Source organism: Anarhichas minor, unplaced genomic scaffold, assembly GCF_050575085.1.
Source record: "Anarhichas minor isolate MPS153535 unplaced genomic scaffold, ASM5057508v1 ptg000017l, whole genome shotgun sequence".
Classification (NCBI taxonomy): domain Eukaryota; kingdom Metazoa; phylum Chordata; class Actinopteri; order Perciformes; family Anarhichadidae; genus Anarhichas; species Anarhichas minor.
In genome coordinates, this window is record NW_027466463.1 from 13,512,335 (window position 1) to 13,530,420 (window position 18,086).

General features: G+C 41.9%; 1 protein-coding gene across 2 annotated transcripts in view; it reads right to left on the reverse strand.

Moving 5' to 3' along the window:
- Positions 1–1,433, reverse strand: part of atrnl1b (attractin-like 1b) — a 54,143-nt gene extending 52,710 nt beyond the window's left edge. For both annotated transcript variants that reach the window (XR_012954616.1, XM_076093742.1), the window contains exon 1: positions 276–1,433. Coding sequence is in view for 1 of the 2 variants with exons in the window: in XM_076093742.1 (XP_075949857.1) it covers positions 276–526 (251 nt within the window). In the remaining variant the exon portion in view is untranslated. The remainder of the gene's footprint in view (positions 1–275) is intronic.
- Positions 1,434–18,086: the final 16,653 nt, after the last annotated feature.

An 18,086-nucleotide genomic window follows, 5' to 3' on the forward strand; every position in this document is an offset into this window, starting at 1 on the left:
GCAACAGTCGGCTTGTTTAACTGATTCAAAGTGTAAAAAGGGGGGTTTAACTTTGTCATTTGAGGCAGTTTTTTCATTAACGTGGTCTGTTTGCTGAGTGATCTCCACTGACAGTTAATGGAAAACAGACACTACTGGGTTAAATCAGCTCCTAACCTACTTTGAGTGGCTCAGACCATTTTTTAAAAACTGAATATGATGATAGTTATGACAAACAATGAAGTGATCTGGTGTCTAGTAAAAGATGGAATCGCTTTAAGTGCATGGCCACTTACTTGAACCTCCCTTGGCAGTGCTGGCACTGGTCTCCGACCCATCCTCGGTCACAGATGCACGATCCGTTGACACATTTCCCAGAGAGACAGTTCTTGTCGCACGGTTTCGCCGGGGACGCGTGAGTGACCAGCACAAAGTAAAACAAAACATAGACCACCAGGTATCTGTTGAGGCCCCGCAGATCGCTGTGGGGGGCTGGTTTGGGTCCTAACATAAAGAGTTCCGCCTTACATTTCCCCCCGGGATGCATGTTTACCAAGCCGAGTAAAAGACCCGGGGCCTTCACGTCTGCTCCGGGGGAGAGAGCCTCGGCTACTCAGGCTGCTTCACTTACAACAAAGAAGTCCTGCATATTCGCTGATTATTATGCATATTGGCATTACGGCTAAGCTAAGCCCGGCTGCGAAAACGTAACGTTAGAGGTTTTCTTTAGGAGGCTGCTTGTTTAACCGCATGCATAGACTCGGAGTGGGAGGAATCCCCTCTTCACTCTTCCTCTTCTGGGAAGAACCTACCCAAAAAAGAGCCGAGCGTCTATTTGAGCTAATTAAGCGGCTAACTCGTTGAATACTGTGACTAGCTGGTACATAATGTGTTAGCATACGTAGCTTATTTACAGTTGTTGGCCTCAGCTGGGTAACGTAACGCTACTGCGTTGAATCGAGACCTCTACTCTCTATTACCGAATGCCATTTCAGCAGCCATTTTAACGCGTAAACAATCCGTCACACCGACACCGGGATGTATATTGCAACATGCGACGGCGCTTTCCACAAAACCGCTACAATTTAGCCGGATCTTTGGCCCAGAAGAACAAAGGGGTTGTGGTGTCGTAGCCCTGGACCCAGTGCGAAGGCTGCCGCAGTCAACATGGATGTGGTGTGATGTGGGAACTGGAAGGCTATTCTTGCCGACTGGAGGGGGGCATCGAGCAAATACTTTGAACTGTTGTTGGTCCTCCTGGTCTGTTCCCGCAGCAAATGTTAGGCTCCTTCAGACGTTGGCTTCGTTGACAGCAGTGTGCGGTGGTGTTTCCTTGTATTCCCGTGGAGAAAAAGCCCCGCTGTCGCTCTCAAAACATGACAAGAACCCGGGAACCGATGGGTTTGCTAGCGCAGCGACACTAGACAGTTCATCAGGTTGGAGAAAACTAAACAGAGGATGCGCATGCGTACTAGATACGGGTGCTATTTAAAGGTACAGTGTCAAAAAAACAAAAAAACATCAGACGATTCTATGCGGCATTTAAAAGCTGGATGTGTTTTAAGTTTTTCAGGTCAAATGTTTCCAAACTTAGGTTCATAGGCCATTTTGTCCTTGTCCTTGGACCTTGAAGTGTTAAATATCTCACAAGCAGAGAGCACTTCTCAATAAAATACAGCGGTACTAACTTACGGAACTGTTTACTCATTTGGTTACGTCTTCCTTAAAGTCAAACCGAGAACATTTCAGAATGACTTTACGCTCTGTGTGATGGTTTTGTGTTTTTTTATGTCATGTATCATGGAATCTTATTCAACTACAAGTAGGATACATTTCCAGTATGTTGTCCTCTACTTGCACATTAATTTCCATTCTTAATATTTGGTTATATCATTTTTTAAATTTCAGCCTGTGCAAATAAACAAAACGGATGCAAAAGTGTTTGTTGCTTGTTTCTTTGGTTACAATTTAAAGTATATTAACAATATATGAAACATAGCAGTGGGTGGTTTATTGCAAATATTCAACAAATGTAACAATACATTGCAAATAGCCTATATGTTGATCCAAATATTAGATGTATGGGATCTGCTGTTTAAGACACTGAGTGCAGTTGAGTGTCAAAAGCAGGCAGGTGGTCAGTCCAGTTAAAAGAAATATCACACAGCACAAATTATGCAATTAAGTGAAATAAGTTATGTGTTAGTTAAAATCTAAATATTCATACATTTTGTATTCTTGGCTCTTAATAGCACATCATTCAACACTGTACCCATGTGAGATGACAGTGAGGACGGTAAAAGGTGTACGGAAATAATAATACAAAGGAAAGTTGCTCTCGTGGTTCCTGAGAGGTCATTTTCACAGATTCAATTGCCCTTTGGTTGAACTTAACCAAAGCAAAGAGGCTAAACTTCTGCCTCTGCATTTGAAGAGTATGTGATTTACATGTAAATTTGTCTGTGAAAATGATGTTCACATCCCACTTGACGTCCTGGCACATTTTCAATTCAGTGAAAAGGTCAAGGAGGGACAGGAGCTTTTTAATAAAGTCTCTCGTCATTCATGTGTTTGAGGAGGCTCTATTGTCACCGTGCTCTAACATCAGATGCAGTACTTCGCTCTGAGAGACCGCTTATCTTTCTCTGAGATGAGGCTAGTCAGAGTGATGCCTGCTGCCAAACTGAGGAGTCCGACAGATCTAAGCTTTGGTGGAGTATTTCATTATGTGAAGCAACAGGGCGAAGAGAAATCTGAGATGTGCCTCTGTTTGTGTTTATCATACAGATGCCGATTCATTGGCAGATGGATGCCGGCATAGTGTTGGACATGAAAAGGGCTTAATTCTTCTTCTGTCTTTTCATATAGTAGATGATGTCTTTAAATAACAGAAAAATCATCATTAACTTTCAAGTATGCAAGAATTCCACATGTATTTGTCATTTATCTGGAGCCGTCCACACTTCTACATCTACACCTCTAGGTGGTAATGTTGCACAGCAACTACAGGCATGAATGTAATACAGTGGGGTACAGACTTCACCAGAGAAACTATTTTGGTTCAGGGCTGGTAGAGTAGAGCAAGAGTAACTGAAGTTTCTGTTCTGACTGTTTAGGTTTCATAAAGCACAGCTGTTAATGTTAGCGATGGCTCCGTTCTATTCAAATGCCCCAGTAGTAATTACAGTGTGACAGTGAACCAGCATGCACAAGACCCTGAAACTGAAGCAGCTACATTGAATTCAGCCATCATTGATTTAATTATTTAGCCGTTCTTTTCTGTGACACAACAAAATGTGTTCTCAGCGAAAGGCTTGTACTGTTTTTTTAGGGAAAAGTTAGAGCAAATTAATATTCAACCATGACACCAAATCATGTCAAGAATATCCATCTAATATCAATATTCATACTAGAAGAGGGGAATTTTTGCGTTTATTTATCTGTTTTTTTCATCGTTATTTGCACTAGATGGTCGATTGAGATAAAAGTCTGTTGAGAGATTGTCTTTGATTGTATGAACATATTTGACTTTACTGCATATATCCTGTTTGATGTAATATCTAATGTTAGTAATAGTGACAAAGAAGTAAGGCAATAAGTGTATTTTGTGCATTTCGGGGAATTATCTAACTACTTGTCCTCTGCTTGGTCTTATTCAATACAGGAGATCAGAGTTCAAAAATCCCTCTCAGTGCTCCCCAAACACAACCTACCTGGCAGGCGAGATTTAAGCCGTCACAAAAGGTATCGCCTCAACATTTTCTCAGCTCTCCCATGAGTCATCCGCACACACTTTGAAATATGAAGAACCACTGTTTATTTTCCACAGAGGTTACCGTGAACTTGAGCACACATGAACTAAAGACAATATTATCCCGCTATGACTTAACACTCTCCTACGTAAGCCACGGGAGAGCCTCTCGACGTTTAGTCAGGTGCACGCACCTCTGTGGCGCAGGGAAACGAGAGCCATCTTTACAAGGTGCAGTGTGCAGCCGGTACCCTCTGCATTCTTGGTCTAAACATTCTTAAAACAACAGGGAGGTACAGCAGAGTCAGTGGATTCAACTTTCTTTTGGAAATTCCCAGACTTAACAGTAAGAGGTTCAGACTAGATTAGATGAAAATACCGAAATAAATGGGGGGTCTCTTTTCAGGGGATTGGTTGTGCATCGTGTGTTTGTGTATATGTGTGCAAACATGGGAAAGGCCCCTGAATCAAAGAGGGTCCAGTGCTAATATGGAGTTGAGTCAGTGACCTTTGTCCTCTGATTCACAGCTGAGGAATGCTCTTTGTGCTCCAGCAGAAAAGAGGAGGGAAGCCCGCTCCATCGTCGCACCTTTGACTCAAAAATGTGATCTTGTAAAGTTCAAGTGTGTCTGACCCACGGCGAAACTTGTATCACCCTTGTTCGACCCCTACACATAAATACCCCACACATATGGGCAAGCACGATGACCCGAAATCATCCAAATCTGAACGTTGAAGACTTGAAATCACCCGTACGGCCAGGGGCTCACAAATGTCTGCTGCACAATAGGAATTCCCCTGCTGGATTAAGAAGAGAGCTCTTTTGCTGTAGACGGACAGACAAAGACAGACCACCCTTGTATTCAGTTCATGCTGAGCCATCATGCCTGACTTACATTCACACTTTCGCCATTCGCTCAAGGCCATAGCGTAAAGTGTAGAAAAAACGGTGACATCACCAGTTGACTTTTAGCTGACCCGTGAAGTCTGCGCACAGATTCAGACTGATAGACACCGCTTCAAGGCGGAGAACTGAATCATTGCCGTCATTGCAGTTGGCCTAGAAGAAGGTGAAAAGACTTGGTCAAGTGCAAGTTTTCTTTTGTATTTGTGCATAACAACAAACACAAAAATATTGAGCCAGGAAGTTGACACATAAACAGACAACAAAAAAGCATCAATTGTCCCACTGTATTGAATAAATATGGCATCAGCCTTTGTTGCGATAAATGAAGAGCCAGACTTTTCTTCAGAATGAAAACTCAACATCTTATTTCTGGAAAATACAGTGCACATGGATAATAACCTGGTCTTATACTATTAGCTTTACATTCATAAAGGTTCTATTTAAAAAAACAGATTTTAAGCTATGACATCGAGAAAATCCCGCTAACACACCAATCACATTCAATTTGAACCATTATGTTCTATTTCCACTTGGGGAAATGATCAGAGGATATTGCTGCTCGTTGCATATTCACACACACAGATGTGCACACGTGCACTGCAGAAATATTGCCATCAACGCTCAGAAATGAGTTTGCATCAACACGCAGCAAAGGAGAGATCCCCAGTGGCAATGTTTGTATCTTTGTGACGAATGGGGTTACAGGTGGAAATCAAAGCTGGGAAAATCTGTGCACTGGATTTGAACAAGACACTCTTCACTCTTTGAACAATTCATTTGCTTCAGAGGAACTAGTCATGGGAAAGTAGAGGAAAGCTCGTTGCCTGCATGTGTGTGCATTACAGAGAAATAGAGTAGATGCCTAATACTAGCAATATTATCTTTTCTTTTTTTAAGTTAAAATGTCTGTACAAAGAACTTAAAATCTTGGCACATAGAGAGGGGCAAGGACACCTCACCTCTGGTGAATAAACTATTCATGATAATTCATCATCAAAGTTGTGAGATCACAAAGGTCGCCATTTCTTGCACAGTTTTCAGTGGAAAGGGTTGTCACAATACTGTACAGCAGGGAAGTCCTTAGTTGTGTCCTCAGCCTCTGTTGAGTTCGGATCTTGACCTCGTCTGACCCCGGCGGCCGCCGCCTTCCTTCGGGGTGTCTTCTCAGCCCCGTTAGAGGATGGGTGAATATGTTTTTGAAGAGCTGAACCCTCTTTCATGACTAATGTTACTTTACTCAGACATGTGATCAATTAAACACATGGCGTCTTCACGAGGGAACTACAGAGGGACACTTGGACTGTCATGTGCCTCGATGTCATATATGTCCCCTGTGAGTAAAACCCAACAACAGTGACATGAAGCGGGCCCTCCATCAGGGCTTACAGTCTGCAGATAGTGAGCCACATATAGAGAGTGAATCATTAACCAGCAGCACTATATATCAGCACTTATCTTCAGCGTGACTGGGGCAATAATAGGCGAACTATAACCTTTACTAAGTGTTTCTCTGGTCTTGCGCTTTTGCTACTCAACCACACAATCGCGCTGACTGCGCCTGCGCTCCGTATGTTACTGTATAAGACCTTCACCAAATTAGAGGCTTCATATAAAAACACTCGGATGCACGTCATGCGGTTTAATCGTTTTGCGGTAAAACTGCATGACATTCCTTACCTCCACCACGTCACGGTGCTCCCACGGTTGTCTGATCACTTTTCTGTTGCGTTAACAGTGTTTTTTTAATAAAGTCACTAACTGTATATGTGTAATAATAACATCGATACCATGTTAGTTTTATCCTGACACCGTTCTCTCTGTTTCCTTCTGATCCGACACACTCATTTGCGGATTAACTGTGTTTTTGACAGATACAATCTGACCTACATGTCAGTCAAGAATCACGCAAATCTGCAGTCGAACCAGTCAGACATCGCACGTGTTTGTCTGAAAACCAGGATTTAGGAACTCATAGTAAACAAACCGAATCTGAAGATCGCCTAGACGCCCCCCCCCCCCCCCCCCCCCCCCCGCCCCCCGCCCCCCTCAGAGTGAACCTCTTCCTCACTTTGTTCCGGGACCCCCGTGAGTGTCTCTGACTGACACCTGGAAAAAAAAACACTCTTCCAAGAGCAGCCGAGCTGCGGCGCGGATGCTGCATGCGGGAGGAGGTGCGGCAAAAAAAAGCTAGATTAGGAAGACGAGGAGAGAGCGCTGTTGTTGCGTCAAATCTCGACCCAGCCAGTCAGTGTTGTATTGTTGAAAACGGGAGCGTCGGGGCTGCACTCCGCAGAGTTTCTCCGTCCCTTCACAAACTTTTTGGGGATTGTTTGATTTATACGAGAGGAGGGAAGCGAGGGCTACCAAGGTGAAACAGCGAGGGAATGGAGAAGCACAAAGGTAAGAGGAGGATTTATTTTTGTTTTATTACTTTGTGTCAATAACACGAGCTGCTGACTTCTTGTCCGTGTCCATGTCATCGCTGATGAAGGATCTTCATGGAAATTAATGCTTTGCAACTATTTTGCAAAGGTATTTGACAGTAAATGTTTCAAAAGAATATACCAAAATATGACATTTATAGATTTTGGATGCATTAGAGTCTTTTGTATGTTGCCAGATCCGGATAGAAAGGCTTTTGTTTTTAGTTAAGTTTTTATACCATGGACATATAAAGACATATATATCTCCTGATAAGTACATTTTAGTTTATATTACCTGGTCACCTGTCTCTAAAATGGTATAATAATGTATAGGTAGCCTGCCAAAATATTCTGTCATGTCAATAGTGAGCTGCCTTTGGGCAACAAGTCCTCGGAGTCAGAGTTGAATGCATCCTGTGTCACCAACGAAATGAGGATGTGTGGCTTATCCTATAACCGCCCCGCCATCCAAGTGGGCTCTATAAAATAGTTTACACTGTGGCCACTGATGAATTCCAATAGCAGCAACATTGTTCCCACAGCATTCCTCAAATGCCTGCAGTTATTTGTCCAAGAGGGATGAGCGAGGCCGTTTAATACTTCCTGATTGACAAAAAACAAAGAGTTTGAATGTAGTCAGTAGAATGATTGGCCAATGCAGTGCACCTCACCTTGCCCGTCTGATCGTGTAAAGAAAACAAGCAGGCCAGTTAGAGGGGAGGTTAGTCATCTTTGGAGCTCAGCAACATGACATGTGGACCAGCATAAACACAGTATGAATCCCCCTCACCACCACCGGACCGGGTGAGGCAACTGGGTGGACTCGCTGGACTGAAAACAATGAGCGACTAGTCTAAATGGAATGGGATCACCACAATTTGAAATTCTTGCTGCAGCATTCCTGTTCTCCAACTGACTGGACAGCCCCGTCTGTTTACTCCCACACTGTCCCAGAGTAAATAGCCATTGTTGCAGTTTCTTCATTCATCTATCCAGCACACGGAGAGCTGAAACAAGAATAACTGATTAGATGAGAGACAATAACTTAATCCCCATGATTGAGTCATTTTCAAGCAAATATTCCAGCTTCTCAAATGTGAAGATGCGCAGCTTTTTCTCAGTTTTATAAGATTGTAAATTGAATATCTTTGCCTCTAGGGAATTGTGATGGGGATGTTCCACTCATTTCTGACATTTTATAGACGACTAATCGATAATGAGAAGTTGCAGCTCTAATCATGTTCAATATCTCAGCGTACAGTGATTTTGACAAATAGTCGGGAGGAGTTGTGCATCTTTTGATTGTTGAAACTAATTTGTTGCAATGGATAGCCTATACGGCATGATGCAATATTGTAAAGTGGTTTTCAAAGGTGGGCATTGCAGCATTAATTCGATTCTGATCAACTGATAGGCTTTGAATACCTCGAGAATGGTTCCACTTTCTACATCACTTCTATCAGTTGAAGACAGGAGCTCCAGTTATGAACCAAAGACATGTAGATCTGAGTAAAGATAATGTAATTCAAAAGGAGAGATGGAGATCTGAGGGCAGGTGGAGTGACGCAGGGCAATGATCCTCCACCTGGTAGAATGTGCCGGTGTGTGTGGCTGAAATAAAGACTGGAGTGTACTCTTTCGGCAGCTGTATGCAGCAGCACCGGGACACTGAATTAGATACTAACAAGCCACAGGCAGCCAGTGGAGGAGGTACAGTGAAGGGAAACCTGGGAAAAGTCAGGGGGCTGTCAATGACAAGGAGAGGCATTGTTTAGTATTCTGGATATGCTCCATTTGACTCAAACCTGACTCACGCAGGTTTCATTCGAGAGGAACGACTTTTCAGCAGCTCATGTCGCTGATTCTCACACCTTCTGCCAGAGATGAGGATCAGATTAGTGAAACCACCTGGAGCTGTGTTTGGTTTGAGAGTCCTTTGGGCTGTGATGTTTGAGAATCATTGTTGCAGTGGAGGACGTACTTCAGTAGCTCAGCAGACAGATGAATGGAGCATTTCTTTTTATGCAATTCATGGCTCATTGGTTGCTTTAAACATTTTCAGAACAATAGCCTAAATAACATACAAGTACATATATAGAAATAAAAGAAAGTGTCATTTTCCTAAATATTCCAATGAAGGAAATGGAAATGTTTTTGTTTTGTTTTACAAGATCCTCTCCAATATTTGTTATCTTAATTTCCTTGTCAGTCAGTGCCTTCCTCCTCGTGCCCTTGCTTGTTTTGCTTTCCGTGTTATTATGGATCCCACCAGTGTCTGGGTGAATCCACTGTGCCGGCTGCAGGCTCTTTTTCAGCTGGGTTTCACCCAGAAAAGCAGTGATGGGGGTTTGTGATGATGATGGCTCCTTTTCTTGCCTCCAGCGTCAGCCGTCTTCTTCCAACAATAATCTGATTCTGTGATCACTGCCAAAATAAAATGCAAGACAAATGGAGGCAGACTGACAGATGTATTGATGGACATTTTTGAAGTGGATTGTTCGCTTGACACACAAGCAACTTATTAAAAAACTGAATCTGTTGGCCTGTTGATGTGTCTTGACAGGAAGATTAGGACTGATTCAGACAGTTTCTGTTGCATGAACTAAATAATGTAAAATTAGCTTTTAACCAATTGCACCACCATTTTTATGGTTATGGTTTTTTCAGCAGTACATGTTTGTTTGCACAGTATTATTTGATGTAGTGTCAAAAACAAAAATTCTTGATCCTGAAAAAGTTATTTTCACTTTCACTTTCACCCAGTGCTGGCAATAGTTTCAGAGCTGCTGGTGTTTTATTTGGCCTATGTCTGTGAACGGCAGGATCCTGTCAATCAAAATGACTCTCAGTCAAAATAAATGGTGCAGTTTGGGTGATATCAGTTGAAAGTTAGAGTTTAAAAGGCGCTTTACAGTATAGCATGACAATGTGACGGAGTCAGTGGGTTTGACCTCCCATGAGCTCAGCAGAGGCAGGCTGAGATGAAGGCCATCAGCGCTGGCATGGGGTCTCCCGGTTCACTTGTGTGTGTGTGTGTCATGGGCTGTACTTGCCAACGGGGAGTGAGTGGAGTGTGGGTAATTCAGGAAGCTGGGGCTATAAAAATGATGAAAGAAAGACGGTCTTCCTGATATGTGGCAGTGCAGCGCTCCGTGTGAGTTTTTGGCCCTCTGGGTCTCGCTCCTGTTCATTTACAACACATCAAACATGGCTTTGTTTATTGGATACAGGAGCTCTGGATAAGACATGTATTGTGTGTGGAGTTTTTTTTTTTTTTCTCTCACCAGGTACTCTTTTGAAGGAAATGGTACTCTCTTGTAATCACACACACATGCACGCTCACCAGTTGTTACTCTCCCTGCAGCCCTCCTGGCCACTTATCTGTGGGATAATAACCAAGCAGAGAAGCTTTTATGTGGGTGACTCCGAGGCGGCATTGCTAGTTAGTTTTTATTTGTCAGCAGCTGCTTCTAGTCTGTCGCTTTCTTTCTCATCAAGCCAAGACTGCAGAGCCTTGTACAGCTTCACTTTTCCTCACGTGTGAATCTGCATGGTATATACATACATAGACCCCCCCACACACATACACACCTCCGAATATCTAGAGGACGATGCCTTTGACTGGGGTCCTGTGGAGCGAGGGGATGTATACGGAGAGAGGAAGATTTAAGGAGGGATGTAGGCAGGGAGCTGCATTAAGAGGAGGAGGTGGAACCACACTGAGCCTCTACTGCACCATGGCCCGAGGCCGACAGAGTTTTCATCTCTGCGATGAGAAATATCAACGGGAGAGAGAAAGAGTCATGGAGTTGTGTGTTATGGAACAACTAGTCTGGAGTCACAATATTATCTGTTCCTGGCAAAGTAGATTGCTAACATACATTGAGTTTTCTGCGTGTTGTACTGCACAGATCAGTAATGCAGTTTGGATATTGACTTGTTTTGGATGTAAAAATGTCTTATTTGCCTGGCTCCCATCAAGAAACTGGTCCCCACGTTACACATTTGATCCATTGTTAACATAAGAACATCAGAGCAGTATTAATATATATTTTATTTATTATATTTCAAACGTTCACTTTCCAATTATGCCACCATTTAACATCGTTTAAGAACAGTTATTGGCTTTTGTCCCACAGCATCGTTAACATTCCTGTACAGTAATATGTAATATAATACTGACTAACATTGTTAACATTTGACATTAAACTTAGCCCTCAACAGGCTCAATTAATTCATCATAAGTTTCAAAAATCTTGTTAAAGAAATGAATTTATCAGTATATATCAGTATAAATGGCAGATTCTGACATGGTGCTTTTCTCACTTCTCACATCTTTGATTTTTCTCTACACTCTCTCTCACACAAACACACACGCGCGCACACACACACACACACACACACACACACACACACACACACACACACACACACACACACACACACACACACACACACACACTCACTCTTCATGTCATCAACTAAGCCAGAATGTTGAACCTTCAGCTCAAGCATCCATCTGCAGGGACTACAGTAGCATGCGCTGCATCCTAATCAAGATGAAGTTGCTCAAGTACACCAGGGCCCCTTCCTATAAAAAACCCCAAAAAGATTGACTTGGATTTTTAGAGCCCATTAGAATGTTTCAGCTATAAAAACTGCCTGATTTCTCCAAGGGCCGAGCTGTAAGGCTAGGATATCACCAAGACAGCACAGATCTGAAGAAAGACTGGGAGAAAGAAAAGGCTGATGGGGAAAGATAAAGCGTGAGATGAATAAAGGCGAGATTCAATAGTTGGCACAGAGGGAAGATGAAAGAGGAGAAACTTAAAAAAGAGAGTGGAACTATGCTTTTCAAGTGACTCCTTTACAGCTTGATTGTTTTAACATTTGCAGTCCACATACTCTCTCTAGTCTTTCTTACTTGCAGTGTTTTGAGCCTTCTCCACTCCCTTTTAAACTTGTTCCTCACATGACATAGGAGCTTCTAATCACATTGATAAAACCTGGTTAATATTTAATTGTGCCGTAGCTGCACGCCTCAAGCGTATTTTTGCATCTGCCAAAAAAAGAAAGAAAAATAAATAACAATTCAATTATTATTTTTTTAAACAGTAGACACAGGATGTACGTACTAATAGTTAATTATGAGACTGATGGTTTCAATTTCACCAAACGTACAGCAACTGATTCCGCTGACTTCCTCTTCTCTGGTGGAAGTTGTGTTGAATAGCACAACAAGCTGCTGCGGCTTTACAACCAGTGGATTCTGCCGACTCTTCGGCCATGACAAAACCGCTGGACAACTTCAAGCTCCTCCTACATCACATTTTTTCCCACAGTGTAAAAAAACACTTCCTGTCACTCGTAGATTACCTCCTTTCTGACCTCAAAGTGACAACAAGACTGACACCGATTTTATTTTTAAACCACTTTCACATTCTAACCATGCCAAGTTTGTTTCCATGATGTTTATAATGGAGGAAAATGAGCCATTGTTGATTCAGGAATAATGAGCCTGTTTGGCCGCCCCGTTGTCTATGAATGAATGAGTCCTCAAAGCGCTGCTGTATTTCACTCAGGTTGTCAATAACTCTGCAGAATCTGCTGTGTTGCCATATGCCACAAGCAGATGAAGTGTGGAGGATCTTCTAAAAACCAACACATCCCAGTGGTTTTTAATCACAGCAACGCACTAAGACAGGAACTTGTAAACACTAACCTTACAGTATATATCCATCACATATGAATACACCTTATTATTGAAACATAGAATGGGACAAGACAAGGAAATACCGATGCCCGCCTTTTGATCAGATGAAGACTGCAGAGGGACTGACGAGCAGAGTTTATGTTGCATGTGTGAAGAATCTGAAGTGACACTTTGTTTGCCGTGAATGTGTCTTGCAACCAGAATTGAAACTGACACTGTTGCATGCTCATATTTCACACTATTTTTCCACTTTTATAGTTTTTCTCATAGACTGGTTAAGATATCATGTTAAAACAGTCACCTAAAGGGAAATAAAATGCCACACTTAAGATTTCTTTACAAAGAGATTGAGCTTGTTAAGAAGTTCAACATCCTACCGGTCTTTGCTTTTTATGGGGGCAAAGTCTTTGTCATTCCTTTCCGTGTACATGCTGTATGCTGATAACAATATTTGCTAACTCTCATTATAGGTGAGGTTTCAAACCTTTTATGTGACAACTCAGGGCAATGTTGACTTAATGCTGTGAGAAAAGGACTTCTGTGCTTTTACCTGAAATGTTTCATGTACCATGTTGCTTCAATATACAGTATTCTCTTACTTTTTTTCCTCTCTCGTGCCACTTTGTCCTCTTCTTTCTTTCCAAAGTTCCTTCAGTGCTGCTATCAGACACAGGCAGCCCCTTCTGAGGTCATCAAGCTGACACCCCGCTTTTTTTTATTCAGGTTTCTACGGCAATAACACCAAAACACAGCTTGGATTAATCCAGCTGTGTCCACGTATGTCACTGCTCCACAGCTGTGTTGCATGGAGACAGACCAGCGTCTGTCGATAGCGATCAAATCAGTGTTTTGTCCTCTTTTTGGGCCTTGCCATCAGCCAATTATCTGCCACACTCAGCAGAGCCAGGCCGGGCTGGAACAAACCAATCATACATGGCCCCTTCTCTCTGTTGTATTGCATTGAAACTGACCCGACGGTCATTCGGGTCCTTGGAAGTTTGGTGCGTGAGAGTCAAATGATAAGAAACAAATCTGCTGTGCTTCAGTCAGTTTTCTTTCCTGAAGCAGAAACAGCTTGAATCTGTTGGCGTATAAACGTTTTAATGTCAATGTTTGGTCACTGGTTGCAATTCTCCTTCTTTCCACCACTTCCCTTTTAGGTGAACTTGGAGCTCTAATGTCACAAAATGACACTATAGGCTGGGTGCTGGGTGTCATTTGATGTAACTTTGGTGTACTGCATCTACCAATCATTGGTTTCTTTGAACATGGAATTATGTAAGTGTATTTTCTACCAAACAAGACAATGTTTGTCTTCATTTTTTGATGTCGCTGTTGGGTTATTTATTGACCCTACCTTAAATAAAATATGATATAATCACGACCTGTTATAATCTACTCAAGTTTTTTCTTTAATTTCGATGTCACTATTTGTTACTGATTGTTGTTAATATCTTATGCACATTGTTTTTTGAACTAGCAGTAAATATGTAACAGCTTTATGGTAAAACGTGAGCTTTTTATGTCTGACACTGGGTCAAAATAACCATATTTTAATTTGGTCAATAACCCAAATGTATTAAAAAATATTGTTGAGTCCCTTCAACATGTTCAAGTAAACACTGGAGTGATTTGTAGGTTGTATGTTGCCAATGCAACGTCAGCATCGTTTTCAGATTAATAATATAATTTTTAAATAGTGTGCCCTCATACAACATAACATTTGCTGCATTAGCTATAAGACCAACATTGATACATTGTAAGAAGGAGTTGTTTTATCATTAATGAAAGGCATAAACATGCTTGAAAACAGCACGAATATTGCATCAGTAAAAAACTGGATATTTCCTGGAGCATGAATTTACATGCTGGAGTTGTTTTGAAAGTAAGACAGAAGGAGGAAGATGATGTAAAGATGAGTGAAAACATGGAAATTGAGCCAATTCGATTTTTGAAATGAGAAAAACAGATAAAAGGTAGAAGTACACACCAGTTACACAGATTTGTGTTTGTTTCTGCCTTTTAAAGGACTTGGACGACATCTTATGGGTTTTGTGAACATGCTACTGATTCATTCAAGTCACAAGTTCAAAGCTCAACTGAGCACAAGAGAAAGACCTGACTCTTTTCAGGGCTGAAGTGCCATTCCAAACACTCATTATCATTCAGGATACTGTAGGTACTTATTGCTGTTATGAGGGAAAGCTAATTAGATTCTTGTCAGATTATATTCGCCCAGCATGTTTTCCCACTGATCCGACCAAGTAGTAGAAGTATATCAGCAAACCCCATTTAACCTGGAAGCAGTCCGATTGAAATGAGAGGCCATGCCTGCCTCGTTCATTTAATGAAATGAAGATGTGGCCCCGGCCCGTCAGTGTTGATGCTGGACCTCAAGCCCCTCAGAATACGAAATGCTGCCAGAATCCTGACAAGACCCTCTTGTTGCAGAAGACATGTTTAAATTTAACAAGGAGAATGGTGGTACAGACCCAAGTTCATTCCTCTCGTCTTTGAATGAAAAGCCTTTATTGAGAAATTGTTTTGACATGGACTTTGTGAATGCAGTCTATTTCCTGTTTATTTCATTTGCTGACCAAATTTGGGGCTTGTTTCAGTAAGTTTTGGTTCTTAGTGAGACCTTGTTGTCATCTCCTTGACAGACAGGAGGTTAGCAGCTGTGCTTGAAGATTGTTAAAGATTAAAAAGAAGTATCATTTGCAGTCCAGATGCACAGATAAAAGCACAGACAGACATGCATGCAAAGACATTATGTTTGTTATTTTTGGTCTAACAAAAAAGATGTCCGCCGAATTGAAAGAATGATCCTTTTGTTTTATTCACCACAGTCAGGGTCAGACTACGTAAACAGATGGAGGCCAGCACTGATAAAAGGCTTCAGTAGATCACAACTAATATTGCAGGAAATATTTGTTATATATACTCTTTGATCTGATCTTTTTGCCTTTATAATGTTGTAGTATGATGGTGGATTCCACTAAAACCTCAGCCAGTGTGTCATTGTTTTACATCCAAAATAACAGCAATAGTCTAATATTAGTAGTTCCTTTTCAGTTTCATACTTCTGTCTTCCTAATCAGGCATTACGCATACACCTTACTGATCTGCCAACTTATTAGTGCACTATATCAAACACAAAATGAGTAGACGTCTTTGTGTGAGAGAATTCAAACAAAAACCTTTCTAGTAGCAAAGTAGGAAGTACAACCTCAGGCATGAGGAAGAGAAATTCCCCTAATGCTTGATGTTGTAATTTCTCAAATCAACTGATTATTGACTCAAACTTTATGACGTTAAGTGTTCTCTTTATTACATTCTTACCTGCCTTTTTACTTTGTTTAGTTGCATCCCAGACATATATTTCTTGAAATGAAAACACTGTAGCGCTTTGGCTGGCTGATGGTGTCTCAGATTCCTTTTGGCCATTCTACAGAAGTGAATCGTTTATGCTGCGGTCACTCACTGGATGTTCAGTGGGCGTCTGGCCAGCCCGTAGCCCACAGAGACTGCCTGCTACAGACCTCCCTGTCCTGTCAGCTGACTCTGTTTCCCAGGGTCCTCCAATCCAAAAGGCCATCAGAGTCAATCTCTGCAAACACACAATGAGGAGAAGCTGGAAAAATGTTTAGATTCATACTGTGCAGGCAGACATCAGCAGCTAAACAATTACTGGAAATGTAATGAAAGGTTTTGATCATTATAGTAACATATAACTGTAATTACTTTACATGCCCATATATGTGTGTGTGTGTGTGTGTGTGTGTGTGTGTGTGTGTGTGTGTGTGTGTGTGTGTGTGTGTGTGTGTGTGTGTGTGTGTGTGTGTGTGTGTGTGTGTGTGTGTGTGTGTGTGTGTGTGTGTGTGTGTGAGTGATGTTTTCCATGGTACAGGTCCTCCTAACACGGGGCCTCTCAGCAGACGTTGACTCAGCTTGAGTAGGAGTCATTAAAAACAGCCCAGCTTGCTGTAGCTTTGGGAAAGCCTCTCGTCATCTCCGAGGGGCAAAGCGGACCGGGTTCTGACACCTTATTTTGCAGAAATTCACCAAGCTTTGGTCCTTAGATGTGTGGGAGTGTAGGAAGGAGGGAAGAGGGCATGAATGTACTTCCCCCGCAAGGCCCGGTTAGTGATCTGTATGAGCCGGAAGGAGCCTCTAAAATAGAGTAGCTGACTGTTTTAAAAGAGTTCAAATGAGAAGTTTACTCTCTTTATAATAGTTGTGAGATTTCTGCTATTTGTGATTATGATTATTTAATTTATATGGAGTAGAGTTCATGAGTAGAGTCCGATGTTTTTGACATATTGGCAGTTTTGTTTTTAGTTTTAATTTTGTTTGATTTCAGTTTTAGTTACAGCTGTTTGATTGTCATGGGTACAAAGACTCATGTCCTGACTTGCTATTTATGTGTCCAGTTATGTGTTTCAGTTGTTTTATTAGTATGTATGTGTTAATGTAATGTCCAAAATAGCTGTATAGAGTTATCAGTGCTATGTGCTATGCTATGTGTACTCACAGACAGGGTTAAACAAAAATGTTTGTCTGCTCCGACTTGAGCAACAAACATTAGCATGTCCAGCTAACTAGCTTCCGGCGGTAGTTGGCTAACCTCACCCGACGTTATCTCCAAGGCCAAGAAGCATTTTACCTCTAATTGGATAGTAGCAGGTAGCCTACTAGCCAATCAGAGATGGAGTAAGGCAAGTCATGCCTTCGCCATAGCAGGATTCATAATTTAGCATCCTGGATGCTACTGTGTCAGAGTTCAGGTTTTATGCTTGAGTTTTTGACTTGTTTTTAAGTTTAGTTCAAAAAGTGAATTAGACGAATTAAGGGATTTATAAATATTTAGCCAAATTACTCAGTATACAGTAGCCTACTATCATACACTGCTGATCGAAGGAAACTTTGGACATTCCAGTATCTAAGAACAGTATGACATCCCCTTTGATATTAGCCCCACCTTATCCTTTAATAAAGTCTCCCTTCTTTATCCCCTTTCTGTCTCTTATTTTGGTGAAGTGCTCACACTGAGACCCACTGTAGCATGGGGTCTATTCATGAGGCCAAGAGACAGTGAAGGGAAGCACAAAGAGCTCCCCACACGGTGGAGAGGGCTGTGAGCTCAGCGATGACCCCTGAAGGATGTGTGTGGGCTGCACCCAGACACAGAGGCCCTGCCGACTCCAGGCCCACACTCCTCCCTCCTCTGGACTTGACCTTTCACTAAACCCATGCAACTACCAAAACAACCTCAAACAGACTTGTAGCTGACAATAGCAACTGGATGAGAGT